At 35.0% G+C, this 15,000-nt stretch overlaps 1 protein-coding gene and 1 long non-coding RNA gene across 2 annotated transcripts in view; one reads left to right on the forward strand and one right to left on the reverse strand.

The window, feature by feature from the left end:
* The window catches only part of LOC137658611 (uncharacterized), a 33,109-nt gene extending 28,703 nt beyond the window's left edge, over positions 1-4,406 (forward strand). Inside the window, exon 7 of the mRNA XM_068393540.1 lies at positions 1,609-4,406. Coding sequence (XP_068249641.1) covers positions 1,609-2,020 — 412 coding nt within the window. The 3' untranslated portion in view covers positions 2,021-4,406. The remainder of the gene's footprint in view (positions 1-1,608) is intronic.
* LOC137658614 (uncharacterized) overlaps positions 1-15,000 on the reverse strand; it is a 279,626-nt gene that overhangs the window by 87,111 nt on the left and 177,515 nt on the right. The window lies entirely within an intron of this gene.

Below are 15,000 nucleotides of genomic sequence, written 5' to 3' on the forward strand. Positions count from 1 at the left end.
AAGTAATACAATCTATCTGAAATACAAGTATATTTCTATCTTTCTCTTATGAATTATGAATATTGTTTTTTCATCTTTCAAAGTAATGAAATCTTTTATAATTAAAATCATATTTCCATCTTTCTTTTCTGAATTATGAATATTGCCCTACTATCTTTTAAAGTGATGCAATCTTTCTTAAATAAAAGTATATTTCTATCTTTCTCGTATGGAATATGAATATTATTCTTCTATCTTTCAAAGTAATGCAATCTTTCTTGAATAAAAGTATAATTCTGTGTTTGTTTTATGAATTATGAATATTGTTTTCGATATTTCTAAGTAATGTAATCTTTCTTAAATAAAGGTATATTTCTATCTTTCTTTAATGATTCATAAATATTTTTTTTCTATATTTCAAAGTGATACAAGCTTTCTTAAATACAAGTATATTTCTATCTTGTTTATATGGAATATAAATATTGTTTTTTGTAATTATTAAACTATTGCAATCTTTCTTAGATAAAATGAGTCTAAAACCAGTTTGGAATATGTCAAATTTGTTTAGTTACACATATACACATTTTCTTCATAGTGAATTATGCTTTATAGAAAACTGTACTATAAAGGGTAACTATAAAATAGTTTCAGAATACTTTCTTCTTTTAATGTTCAACAATACTGGTTTCTATTTTGTAAATGTCAACAATCACATTACGAAATCTTTTAATAACGCTTTATTAGAGCATTAATGAGATTACTTGATATAAATGAGACTCATGGTATAATATAACAGAATGTGGAGAGATAAGACAGTGATTGTACATCTTAATATTTCATATATACAATTCACCTTTTATATCTTATATTATCTATCAGGAATTAGCAAGGTTCAATCAAGCGTCTCAAGTTAGTTTTAAAATAACTTTATGAGGTTATGGTAGAATAAATAAGTATGGTTATTATAGATGTCAATTTGTTTCTTTGCCCAGAACGGGCAAGTTTCAACTGTCCAGGAAATTTTTTTTCTGTTCAGTTGAATTTGGTGGCTCAAAATTTGTTGGACTAATTTTCTTATCCTAAATGGATATAAACTCAATTGTACAATATGAATAAATTTCTACTCCACATTAGGATCAAAATCAGGACACACGAGGGAATCTTAGTTCACACAAACTTCCCTGAAGAGTTCTTAGTTTTATTTAATATGAAGTAGAAATTCATGCTTCTTATGAGATAGAAATTTAAGCTTCACATGAGGTAGAAATTCCTTGAGCTTCCTTTACTCAATAGTCCCTGGTTTTTCCTTATATGAGATAGAAACTCAAGTTACCCTTTCTGAGGAGTTCTTGGTTTTATCTAATAAAAGGCAGAAATTCAAATTTCTCTTACTCAAGAACTCTTGGTTTTATTTTATATGACGTAGAATAGCAAGCCACTTCCACTGAAGAGTCCTTGGATTTATTCAATATGAGGTAAAATACAAGTGTCTTTGGTATTTTTTGATATGAGGTAGAAAAGTACGCTTCCCTTACTCAAGATTCCTTAGTTTTTTTCTGATAGGAGGTAGAAATTCCATGATTATGATAATATTGCCAATTGGTTATAACAATAATAATATACCCAAAGGACGAGCAGTGGGTTCAAAGAAACGGCATCCAAGACAAAATCCTCGACTGGGAAAGTTACCAGCAGCTATAGCTGGTATTCCACTCCAGAGCCGGAAGTCCCGCCAACCCTGAGCCCAACTATAATACCTCCTCCAGTGTCAACAACCAGGACAGAACCCCCTCGCAGGACAACGACACGTCGTCCTACCACCAGCAGAAGTCCCAGGCCTCGTACGACTACTACAAGACAGCCAACCCCACCGTCCACAAGGACCGGCACACTGGAAACCCTCATTTCCACCAAGCCACCAGGACCATCATGTCATGCGACCAATGGATGGCATGTAGTGAATGGCATGGACGAATGGTGCATGAGAAACTGCAATCATGTGCCTCCCTTCTGTCCTGCGTCGCATTGCACCTGCGATTAAATGGATGAACTGAACCCTAGCTTACTACTTCATGACAGAACCATTTTAATAAACCACATAAGATTGACGTTTCTGACGTTGCTATGAACTAAGTTTAATATTAACTATTACAAAATTAAAGTTTTGGCCGATTGTAAAACGGTAAAATTCTAATCAGCTATAGAAATTATAAAAAGATAGACGTAATACTGATAGACATATTGTAAGACCGACTACTCATATCTTTGCCAAAGTATATGCCAAATCATGATAGTATTACGATGAAATGAACAAGATCAAATTTTTTGTGTCATAATAAGCTGATAATTAAGTCCTAGTTTTGTATGTGTCCAATTTGTGAGGTATGCCTAAGCACTTATTTATTTCAAGATTTAGTGTTGTGTGAATGGTTTTGCACAATGGTGGTAGAACATTCCTTAAAATATCTGAATGGACACATGCAATGTAGGTGATTTGTGAGTTGGTATGGATGAGTTTCCAAATAGATTTTTCTTGATCATTCGAATGACAGACAATACAAAGAAATAACAATCATCATTTGTCATGTTATTCAACTCGAGGATATTTGACCTATGCTCAAAAGCATTTGCATTATACCTACTTTTTTATTTGTTGAAAGATTGTCGTTTATACGAATAGGTCAGAGAAAAACCTAGAATGATGTTGCCATGAGTGTATCTTTTGCTGGAGGAAATTGACTTTTGTCATATGAAATGAGTTCCATACTACCAGTATTTTGAAAGAATAACTGAAATCCATGAAGTATACAGAATTTGCTTTTCATATCCATTAGTTCAATTAAGTGATATGGCCATAATAGCTTATAAACTTCAGAATACCTTTTTTTCTTTGTATTTTCTTTACATATTTCTAAATGCTGTAGTGGCATAGCACTAAATAGGTTTGAATCCCAACTGAGAATAATTTCCTCGCCATTTATCCTTTGGATTTCAGTGTTTTCAGTAGTGAATATCATCCAAATTTATCTATCTACCAAGGCACTTCCTAATTTTAAGGGTTAGCCAACATCAAAAAAAGAAAACAAAGGGGACCTTTCTTCTCTTCGCTCCTCCCAGCCTGACGAGGGATTCAGGCGAGTTTTGTTCATACTGCTTGGGTGCCACAGCCCACCCTCCCCCATTACCCACCACAATGAAGCTTCATATGCTAAATCCCCTAGTGCCGCTACCTCATCGTCACCAAGGTGACTGGAGGAAGCAGCAAGGCATATTGGAACTGCATCACAATTGCTCGCCATTCATTCCTATTTCTAGCACGCTCTCTAGACTCTCTCACATCTATCCTCCTGTCACCTAGGGCTTTCTCTACTCCATCCATCCATCCATCCTTCCTCTTGGATATCTCCCATCAACTCTTGCATTCATCCAACTATATCATCAAATTTAGCAGTTAGTAGGTTATTATGGCCACTTGTATCCACTAAATATTTTCATATTCCCATTAAAGGGTGATAAATTAATGTAACTGAGAACAATAAACTCATTTTTTAATGAGGCGCATTTGCACTGACTCGCAAGGGTGTCCTTTTTCCTCGGAAAAGTTTCCTACTTGAGGATTAGTTAGAATTATTTTGTCAAACCAATCAGCTAGTATGAAGCTTTTCTGAGCTAAAAAGGCACCTCTGCGAGTCGGTACACATTCGCCTGATTAAAAAAAATTAGTAGAGTGGTTTTTGTGACGCCATTTGTATCGAGGAGATTGATTATTGATTTCTGGTATCCTGACATCTAAGGTCGTTGACGCCGATATTAGCAAGGATATCATGTCAATTAAATCTAATAGATTTCAATCTACTTTATTATTGTTATATTTTTTCTTCGAATGTCATTGTTAAGGAAGTTAGTAGTGTGAGGAAATAAAACCAACCTAATATGAACATTAGTAATATGAAATTACCAGAAAAGACAGTGGCTTATTAAACATAAATGCTGATTTCATTTCTGAAGTTTATCATTGATGTATGAAATATTCTGGTTTTACTTTAGGGTTGAGTACAGCTATATCGAGTTATATATGATATTTCAAAAAACAAATGAAGCCTTCCATGTAGTATTATGAATTTATCTAGTTCTGTAATCCATTTGAAATATTCTGTACCGAGTGTATCCTGTTGCAGATGGAACTTGATTATTTATCTTTCAATATAATGCCATACAGTTACATAATTCTGTTATGCATTGGAGGAATTCTGTATCCCGTAAAAGACTTATAATGGTATACCTCCATTATAACATATATTTATACTATTTTTTACCATATTTATAACTTATTTCGCACTAAATTCTATTTATCTGAAATCTGATCTTGTGAACTATTTATCTACAAAATGATAAATTATTTTTTTCTTATTCCTAGTCAATAAAGAATGAAATTAATTACAAATTGTTTGTTTTTCTTGCCCTTTTAATATTTACCCGAAATATTTTTATTATATTCAATGATTTGATTTACTAAAACGATATATTTGAGCTATTTTTCATCTATATGGAATATACTTGTTAGTGATTTTACAAAAGAAAAAAAAAGAAAAAAAAAATTACAAAAATAATGTTTTTTTTTTTTTTATAATTCAAAATCAATAGATGATGTGATTTTAGGGCAACATATTCTAAAAGGTTTTCATTATCATATGATTACTTTTAACAGGTTAATTACATATAAATTACTACTGGTCGATTCAGTCTCTTATAATCCATCAAGTAACAAATTCCTGTCAAAATATTTTATTTTCCACAATTGTCACTATCATCACTAATTTTATCTCTATTATAAGCACATATTGTCCTTATCATCACTATCACTTTATCAATATCAAATGCCATACTCCATTCTATTACAGTTGCTAAAGAAAGTTCAAACTTGCATAAAATGTTTATAGTGAGCAGGCTGACATAAGCCTCTTTTTTATAGTTTATATATGATATATAAAGATTTTTTTTCTAATATATTTACTGTTCTTAAGACATTTTATTTCAATTGTTCATTATTTCTTATATAGTTTATTTATTTCCTTATTTCCTTTCCTCACAGGTCTACTTTCCCCTCTAGGAGCCCTTGGACTTATAGCATCCTGGTTTGCCAACTGGGGTTTTAGCTTAGAATGATAAATAAAAATAATAATAATAATAATAATAATAATAATAATAATAATAATAATAATAATAATAATAATGATAATTGACGAAGACGATAACAATGACAATGACAATGACAATGATGATAACGATAACGATGACGATGACGATGATAGGAGAATGGATGGTATCTAAGTACTGAAATCACTCGTATAAGAATGTCTTCAAATAGTCATTTTCAGAAGCGTGTGATACAAAGTCAAAAGGAAGTCATGTATTCTATTCTGTATTAGTGACAGTGAATTATTGATTATCGGAATTTAGAAAAACAAGACTCAATTATTGTAACAATGATTTAAAAGATAAATTCTCCTTTAATGTTTAGAAGATAAAACTAGAGATTGATAAAACAAACAGCTAGAAAAAAGGCTGTATGAAAATATTACTGTGAATAACCCTTATGGAAGCATTATTAAAACTTCATATTGTCAGTTGCTATACTCAAATCCAACATGTTAAGGAAGTAACAAATAAATTTTGCATCAATAGGATGTAAAGCAAGCAGAAACTATTTTAGTGCATCCCCGGATATAGAGCAAATGAGGGTTATGAAGCGTGAAGATAGAGACGACTGGCCTTTTGCATCAATAGGCGTAGGAGGAATTGGTGATTATGATGATGATGAGATAATTCAAGTAACCATGGGATTGATTCTAAATGAAAATATTTATAACGAAATAAAGTAAATATGTTCAACCTCTGCAGGAAATGATAAAATATAAACTATTTACTAAAGAATCTTTTGAACTTCCTGCAAAAAGGCAAGCGTAACATGAGTAATAGATAATTTATATAATAGAGATTTATATATATATATATATATATATATATATATATATATATATATATATATATATATATATATATATACATATATATATATATATATATATATATATATATATATATATATATATATATATATATATATATATATATATATATATATATATATATATGAAAAGTGTTTTTTTATTCAATATATTCTCTGGGTATTTAATAACATGATTTTTTGAGATACATCACCATTCTAGCTTTCTTAATCATATGAATATGTTGGAAACACACACACATAAACAAACAGTTGTTTAAATCAATACAAAAGAGCAAAACAAACAATCGATTACTCTTAACCAAATAAGGATTAGATTTATATTGAATATCCTTATCTAATGTGGATATAACTGAATTCTTTTTATTATAGTTACCCCAAGCTTATAATTTTTCCAAATCGCTTTACTATAAAAGAAAATGAACAGTTACGTAAACTATAATAAAAATGTCTCTCCAACCCCCCTCTCTCTCTCTCTCTCTCTCTCTCATATATATATTATATATACACACACACACACACACACATATATATATATATATATATATATATATATATATATATATATATATATATATATATATATATATATACATATATATATGGAGCCTTTGTAGGGTGACGGCCAGATCCCGTAGAAAACGGGAATATTCTGAACTGTGGCCGTCGTTCTTAAAACGATTTTGGCGGGAGAAGCTAACTTAAAAAACCCACCTAACATATGCTAAAAGCCGTATCCTTACCCAGGGGGGCTTGGCCCCCTCCCGGACCCCCCCCCCCCTTACACAACAGTTCCTTACCTACGAGTACGACGGGAGAAGCTAACTTAAAAAACCCACCTAACCTATGCTAAAAGCCGTGTCCTTACCCAGGGGGGCTGCGCCCCCCCGGACCCCCCCTTACACAACATATTTAAGATCCGTAGACCATTTCCAAACGTTTTTATTCTATACATGATAACAGTCGGAGCGATAATAAGCAAATTAGGACGCTTGGCCGTAGCGCTACAAACTACCCATATATATATATATATATATATATATATATATATATATATATATATATATGTATATATATATATATATATATATATATATATATATATATATATATATATATATATATATAGTGTGTGTGTGTGTGTCCCATGTCAACGGATAATGAGACATCGGAACATGGGGTTTTTCTCTTTTTTAGAAAAAGTTTGTCAATAAACTTGTACACAGCCGATACTCTCATGTGAATGAGTACCTTGTCTAACGACTGCTCTAATGATACTGACTAACCCTCGGCAAGCAAGATCCAATCTTGCTCTATCAACATACCGAATTGTTAGATTTTGTAGAATTCTCCACTGTGATGGATATATACTGTCAAACACATTACCTTATGATTCTAGGGTTATTATACTCACTATATGAAGCATATATTCTGCATACAAAGATTAGGACATTACTCCACCCCCACTCATGCTCCTCACTCCGGGAGGAGTTGGCCATTCGCCCTCTCTAGTCTTTGATATATGGAGGATTCTCCGACCCGGAAGAGGCATGGTACGTACTAGACAGAAATGCAACATAAAATATATACATATGAATCACACACACAGAAAAAAAAACACCTCTTCCACAAAAAAATTTAAAAAGAGAAATAATGCATGTAAACTTTTACATGATATAATATAAAATAATTTGACTCATTTTTTCTTATGACCTCTGCAACTAAAATACAGAATACCCAAAGTGAAAAAAAAATCCTATCAATATCAGTATTACACAACCTCATCAATAACCTTCCTCTTTTTGCGGGCATTACTGGCTTTTTTGGGCGGGACAGGGGTAGGAATGGATATTCCTTCATCCCTCGATTTTACATGTCTGAGTCACGGCACAATATCCCAGCACAACTCACCAACGTTTCTCCATTTTTAAAATCACTACTACGCTTGCACTTGTAACTATCAATCGGTGGCCACTAGCCGTTTTCCCGAGAAAATCATTCATCTCCTCGCCCTTCTCTTATAACTTTAAATATAAGGTATTCACATCTATACATTCTCTAACACTGCCTTTCCTCAAGGCTGAACTTTAATCCCACAGCCAATAGCCCTTCGGGAACCGTCCGGGCCCCAGCAACCAGGAATCATAAAAATACATGAGTAATACAGTATCCACCTGACGGATCTCACCTGATCTACAGAATACCCAAAGTGGAAAAAAATCATATCAAATCAGTACTACATAACCTCATTAATAACCTACCTCTGGTGTCGGGCATTACGGGCATTTTGGGCAGGACAGGGGTAGGAATAGATATTCCTTCATCCCTCGATTTTGCATATCCGAGTTACTGTACAATTTCACAGCACAACTCACCTCCACTATTTTGCCATTTTTAAAATCACTACTACACTTGCACTTGTAACTATCAATCGGTGGCCACTGATCGTTTTCCCGAGAAAATCATTCATCTTCTTGCCCTTCTCTTATAGTTTTAAGTATAAGGTATTCACATCTATACATTCTCTAGCACTGCCTGCCTTTCCTCAAGGCTGAACTTTAATCCCGCAGCCACTAGCCCTTCTGGAACCGTCCCATCCCCAGCAACCAGGAATCATAAAAATGCGTGAATAATACAGCATCCACCTCATGGATCTCAACTGATAATTGAACCTCTCGCTGTTTCTTTTTAAATTCACTCAGCAGTATGTCATACGTATTGCTATACTCAGCAAAATTACCACAACACGTTACGTATACATTAAGCACCAACATAAGAACACATTGGTATCATCAAGTTTATTTAAAACAAGTCAAAAGAAGAAATGAGGTCTGTTCAAATAAAAGCAACAGCAAAGAATTTTTTTTTTACTCAACTCGAGGAATGTCACATATGCAGGAGTAAGGAGGTACACTGACACTTTTGAAAACTACCTCTTCTGGTACCACACGTATGTGTGCCTGATGATGTTCAGACACTGTGCCATTAATAATGCTTTGTATTACAACGGTTTAAGATTTAACCATCTTTACTCGGTATGGACCCAAATACGCTGGCTCTAGTTTGTGTTTCCAAGGTTGTAATCGTTTGAAATACACACGATCGCCCATAAATACTTTTACCAGTGTGGTTTTGAACCGACCATTATACTTTGAGCTGTGATTTTTATTAGCTCTTTTCAAACACCTTTCAGTGGTGTTCATTACTCTCCTTAAAAGATTTAGGAAATAGACACAGTATTGCTCAGTTGAATAATTTGGCAACTGTTGCGAATTAATCAAGACCGTATATGGTAACACAGGATCTTTTCCATACCCTAAAAAGAAAGGCGTGTCCCTTACCAAAGCATTATAAGCAATGTTCAAAGCTAGCTCAGCTTTAGGAAGCATGACGAGCCAATGAAGGGGGTCATCAGCTACTAAGTAACATAAAATACGCACTACTTCCGTATTGTGCAATTCCACTAAGCCATTAGCTGAAGGTCTATATGCGGTGTCTTAAAAGTGTTTAATTTTCATCAAGTCTGGGGCCATTATCACTTATCAAAATTTTCGGGCAACCAAAAGTAGTAATGAAAGAGAACAGCACCTGGGCTAATGAATTTGCTGATTTATCCAACATTGCATAGGTATGAGTGTACCAAGTAAATGCATCCACAAATACACATATATACTTATGTTGTGTTAAACTAGTAGGAAATTGTCCTACCACATCCCTATGCGCCCTATAAAATTTAATTGGAATCGCAGGCCACTTTGTGGCTTCCAGTACAATGTTTTTATGTTCTTTGAAACAGTTACAAGCATAACAACATTTTATATAATTTTCTATAGATTTTTTTCATTCCTAACCAAAAGAAGGATTCACGAGATCTCCTTAATGTTCTATCAACCCCTAAATGCCCTGCACACTGAGTTGCATGTATAATGTAGATGGCTCGATTAATTTAAGAGGAAGGAAGAACTACCCAACCACAAAATTCCCCTCTCCTCTTCTTGTAAGCACAATATAAGATATCATTCTCTATAAAAAAAATTTCTCATGAGGCACATTCAGAAATGACCCATAACTCTACGATTCCCCTTTAATCACTGCTCGCACTTTCCATCCATTCCTCTTTTTTTTTGTCTCTCTCGGACTTCCTATATGTCCCAACCTCCTAAGTCAATCACACCTGCATCATCAGGGCACTCATTCTGGACACCCATGGTCATGTCCTCGGCCACCCACATATGCTCACCTTCACCGTTCTTATCTCTCTCTCTCTCTCTCTCTCTCTCTCTCTCTCTCTCTCTCTCTCTCTCTCTACAACATCCCTAATTCCCTCTCTCTCTTGGTCGCGGATCTCATTTTCTGATTGCTCCTTGTTTGAATTCCCATCCCATTCTCTATTTTGATGGGGGCATCAATATTTTGGTTTCGTTCTTCATTCCTCTTTTGTGCCCTAGTTGTTACTCGTATTACTGGAACACTAGAGAGGGCATCAGCTACCTTGTTAGCTTTAAATTTTATATGGTGAAGCCCCTTTATACTAAACTCTAATAATCTTTCAATCCATCTCGCTTGTCTAGATGTCAAGTCAATTTTATAAAATAAATCTCGTAAGGGGCGATGATCACTTTGCAACTCAATAAAGTGATCTAATAAAAATAACCAGTGCCTCTCTAGAATCCAGAGAATAGCCAAAGCCTGTCGATCGAATATACCATAATTCTTTTCTTCCCCTTTTTATGCCTGGGAAGCAAAAAAAATGGGTCACTCTCTACCTTTATCATCTCGTTGAGAAACTATGCCGCCAAGAGCTGAGCTACTAGTCTCTAAAAACGGGTGATCAAATCTAAGATATGCGAGTAAGTCATTGATAGTTGTGGCTGCTTTCAAATGGTTAAAGGTCCTTTCTTCTTCCACTCCCCAATTTATTACTTTTGTTTCTTTAAAGCATCTAAGGGTCTCGCTATCTCTCCCGAACCTCTTATGAATTTACGGTGATACTCAGCGAGCCCAAGGAACCCAGCTACTTCCTTAGGGGTGCGTGGCTTGGGGAAATCTGTAGTAGCTCCTACTTTACTGGGGCACGGTTGGATACCTTCTGGTGTTATTATGGGACCAAAAAATTCAACCTGCTTACAGAAAAATTTGCACTTTGATAAATTCATTTTCATACTATTACGTTGCAATGCTTCTAAAACTTGACAAATATTGTTATGATGTTGTTCGCCCGTTTTCCCTGTAATTATGATATCGTATGAATAAAAAAGAACATTGTGGCCAATTAAGGGACACAAAACCGCCATCAATACTCTAAAGAAATGACTTGGAGCATTTTTAACGCCGAAATAAAGAAAATTAAACTGAAATAGTCGATTGTTAGCTATAAATGCCGTTTTGTATTTACTGTGTTCCTGAATGGGTATTTGATAGTATCCAGAGTTTAAATCAATAGTTGTAAAATATTTACTATCCCGTACCTTCACAATTAATTCTTCGACTGAGAGCAATGGAAATGTATTATCCTTAGTGACTGCATTCAACTTCCTATAATCAACACAATCTTACCGAGCCATCCTTTTCCCTAACAGCTACAATTGGAGAAGCCCGGGGGGATTCGCTCACCTCGATTATCCCTTGTTCCCTTAATTTACTAATTTCCCTTTCTATCTCTCCCTGGAAATGAATGGGTACCTTATAAGGCCTTGACCTGATCGGCTCCGCATGCCCAGTTTCAATACTAAAGGGAAATCGATCAATCCTCCTGGGTGGTTCCTCTCCAATTGCAATTGCATCGGAATAATTATCAACAATATTCACTAACTACAGGTTGATATTCTGGCAGACAGTTTTCGTGCTTGCATAATCAAGTTCTGGGTGCGTTCGTCTGTGCGGGCTGGAGTTGTGGCTCCCAAGACCCCATTATTAGCAATTGTACATAACTAATTCACACACAGAATCACTCCCTAACACAACTCTTATCTGACAAATTAACTATGGTTATTCAAGCTCTGTTCTCTTTTATTTCTGACAAGCCCTCAAAGACTACGTGTGCCCAATTGTCATGGAGTTCAACAACGACCTTGGTTCCTTCCGGAAGAGGCTGACATGGGGTCACTGATATGCTCATAAGTGTCTGGGAAGACAACACTTCTCTTTCAGGTACAGCTGTTACCTTACTTAAATCGTCTCTTCGTGCCCGCACAAGCACTCACTCTCTCATGATTTTCTATTGGCAAAATGCACCCTCTTGCTTTTACTGTTATTGTATCTTTTTCCATATTTGATCACTACTGATAAAATCAATCCCTAATATAAACTTGATACCTGGAATTCCCAAGGTGGACAAGAAAAAAAAATCATGTGTAAATTTCACATATCCCACCTTGAAGCTAACATTCCTAGCTGCCCATTAGGATATATGGGCCACGTGCCAATGAACTCGCTTGCAATGCCGCTGGCCCCTGCTCCTGTCCTTAGTGCTGCGAGGGTGAGGTCGGGGGTACTGATGAAGGTCCCAGTGCCTGCTCTACCATGTCCATCGTAGTCACTCTCACTGCTGTCTTGGCTGCTGCTTCTGATGTTATGCGTGGGGTGTGGGGGTGTCAACGATCTCCCTTGTCCCCGCATTCCTGTTTCCTTTTCCTCGGATATTGGGAAGGGGGTGGTGTGTGTGTGCCACATCCTGCCTGCCCTCGGCGATTTTTGCTGGGCACTCTTGAGATAGATGACCGTAGGCCTGACAAGTGTTACAGCGGAGGGTCTTTAGATGGGGCACTACTCGTTGGTGCCCCTCCCCCCGACACTGCCAACATCTGAAGGCTCTTCTCACCTGCTGACTAAGTTGTCCCTTTTCCCACACTTTGGGTGTTGGTGAGTGCCTCTCATGGCTATCACCTTCTCGGAATCAGGGCAGTTATTTTCAGTCTTTTTTTCCTTCTGGCAAACTGTTTCGAATGTTTTGTATTGCCATCACTACGTCTGCTAATGAGTAATTGTCATCAAGCAAATAACCACATAAATACGGGTTTACTAATCTGCGAATATGTTTACGCACAATTGCTTTTTTTTCCACCCTCTAGGAGACTGGCACTCCGGGTAGCAAACGCATCCAATCCCGAAAAATGTGAGTTGCAAAACTATGAACGGATTCACCATTCCAAAATTTGTGTTCGTAATTCTCTTTTATGTTCCCTTTTCTAGCATCGGGTAAAGCATATTTCTCAATTAAATGTCTTTTATTTCAGTATAACTTCTTAAACTGTCTTGTGGCCAACACATTACCTTTATTGCCGGATCATCTTTCAGCAACCTAATTACTTGAATTGCTTTTTCACTTTCAGACCACGCATATGTGTCTACTTCAAAGTTTCTCAAAAACACTTCAATTGATTAAGACCCTTTATTTGGCCATTGATCGTAAAAAGGCCTAACACTTGCTTGGAGTTCTAGTAATTTTCGAACTAGGTTTTGCGTATCTTCACACGGCTGTGCATGTGTACTTTCACTTGTGTGTGTTTGGATTTCGTTCTTATACATCGGATATGCTGTGGTTGAGCGCCCCTCCTCTTCTCGTTCAACTAAGAATCTGTTCATTAGGTCGGCTAGGTTATCTAACCTATTTTCTAAGTCTTGCGTCTTGTTTTTCTCGTCTATATTCTTCATAGGCATCACTATAACCAACTGCTCCTTCGTTTCCATCTCCAGCAGCAGCAGCTTCTGCTTTGTTAGTCCTTGTGTATCTAGGCATCTCGAAATCTTATTTTACTCGCTTATAAAACAACTTCGCTCACTGCATACACAAAGAGATGTATTTGTACACCTGACACCAATATGTCCCATGTCAACGGATAATAAGAAAATGGAACATGGTTTTTTCACTTTATTACAAAAAAGTTTGCAAATACACTTGTATACAGTCGATACTCTCAGGTGAGTACCTTGTCTAACGATCAATCTAAAGGTACTGACTAACCCTCGGCAAGCAAGATGCAATCTTGCTCTATTAACAAGCTGAAATGTTGGGTTTTGTGTAATTCTCCACTGTGATGGAAATATACTGTCAAACACACAACCCTTAAATTCTATGGTCATTAAACTCACTATATAAAACATATTTTCTATACAAGGATTAGGACATTATATATATATATATATATATATATATATATATATGTATATATATATATATATATATATATATATATATATATATATATATGTATATATATATATATATATATATATATATATGTACATATATATATATATATATATATATATATATATATGCTCATATATAGGAACATAATTTCATACATATATATATATATATATATATATATATATATATATATATATATATATATATATATATATATATATATATATATATATATATATATATATGTTCATATATAGAAATATAATTTTATATGTTTATCTATCTATCTATCTATATATATAAACATTTAGATATATATATATATATTATATATGTATATATATATATATATATATATATATATATATATATATATATATATATATATACATATATATCTGCATATATACAATATATGTGTCTCCTGTGGCTGCAGGGGCATAAAAAACAATTAGAAGAGCGCCTACGTATCCCTGTGTGTCGTAAGAGGCGACTAAAAGGGACGGGACGTGGGGGCTTGGAAGCCCCTCTCCTGTATTTACAATCCTTTGAGACATCATCAAAGAGGTGGAGCTGGGGGGGGGGGAGTGACTGCCCTCCACACTCTAGTTTTGGGGTGTTAGAATGTGTGTGGATGTAGTACGATAGAGTAAAAGATGAGAGATTGGAAGTATGTTTAGGAATAGAAGGATGGACATATTGGCCTTGTGTGAGACAAAGATAAAAGGTAGGGGTGAAATGATGTTTGTTAAAATGTCTGGTAGTGTGTCTTGCATTGAAAGGGGAAGAGCAAGAGAGTGTGTGGGTTTATTGCCGAGTGAATTGATGACAGATAAAGTAG

The sequence above is a fragment of the Palaemon carinicauda genome, chromosome 19, assembly GCF_036898095.1.
Source record: "Palaemon carinicauda isolate YSFRI2023 chromosome 19, ASM3689809v2, whole genome shotgun sequence".
Lineage (NCBI taxonomy): Eukaryota > Metazoa > Arthropoda > Malacostraca > Decapoda > Palaemonidae > Palaemon > Palaemon carinicauda.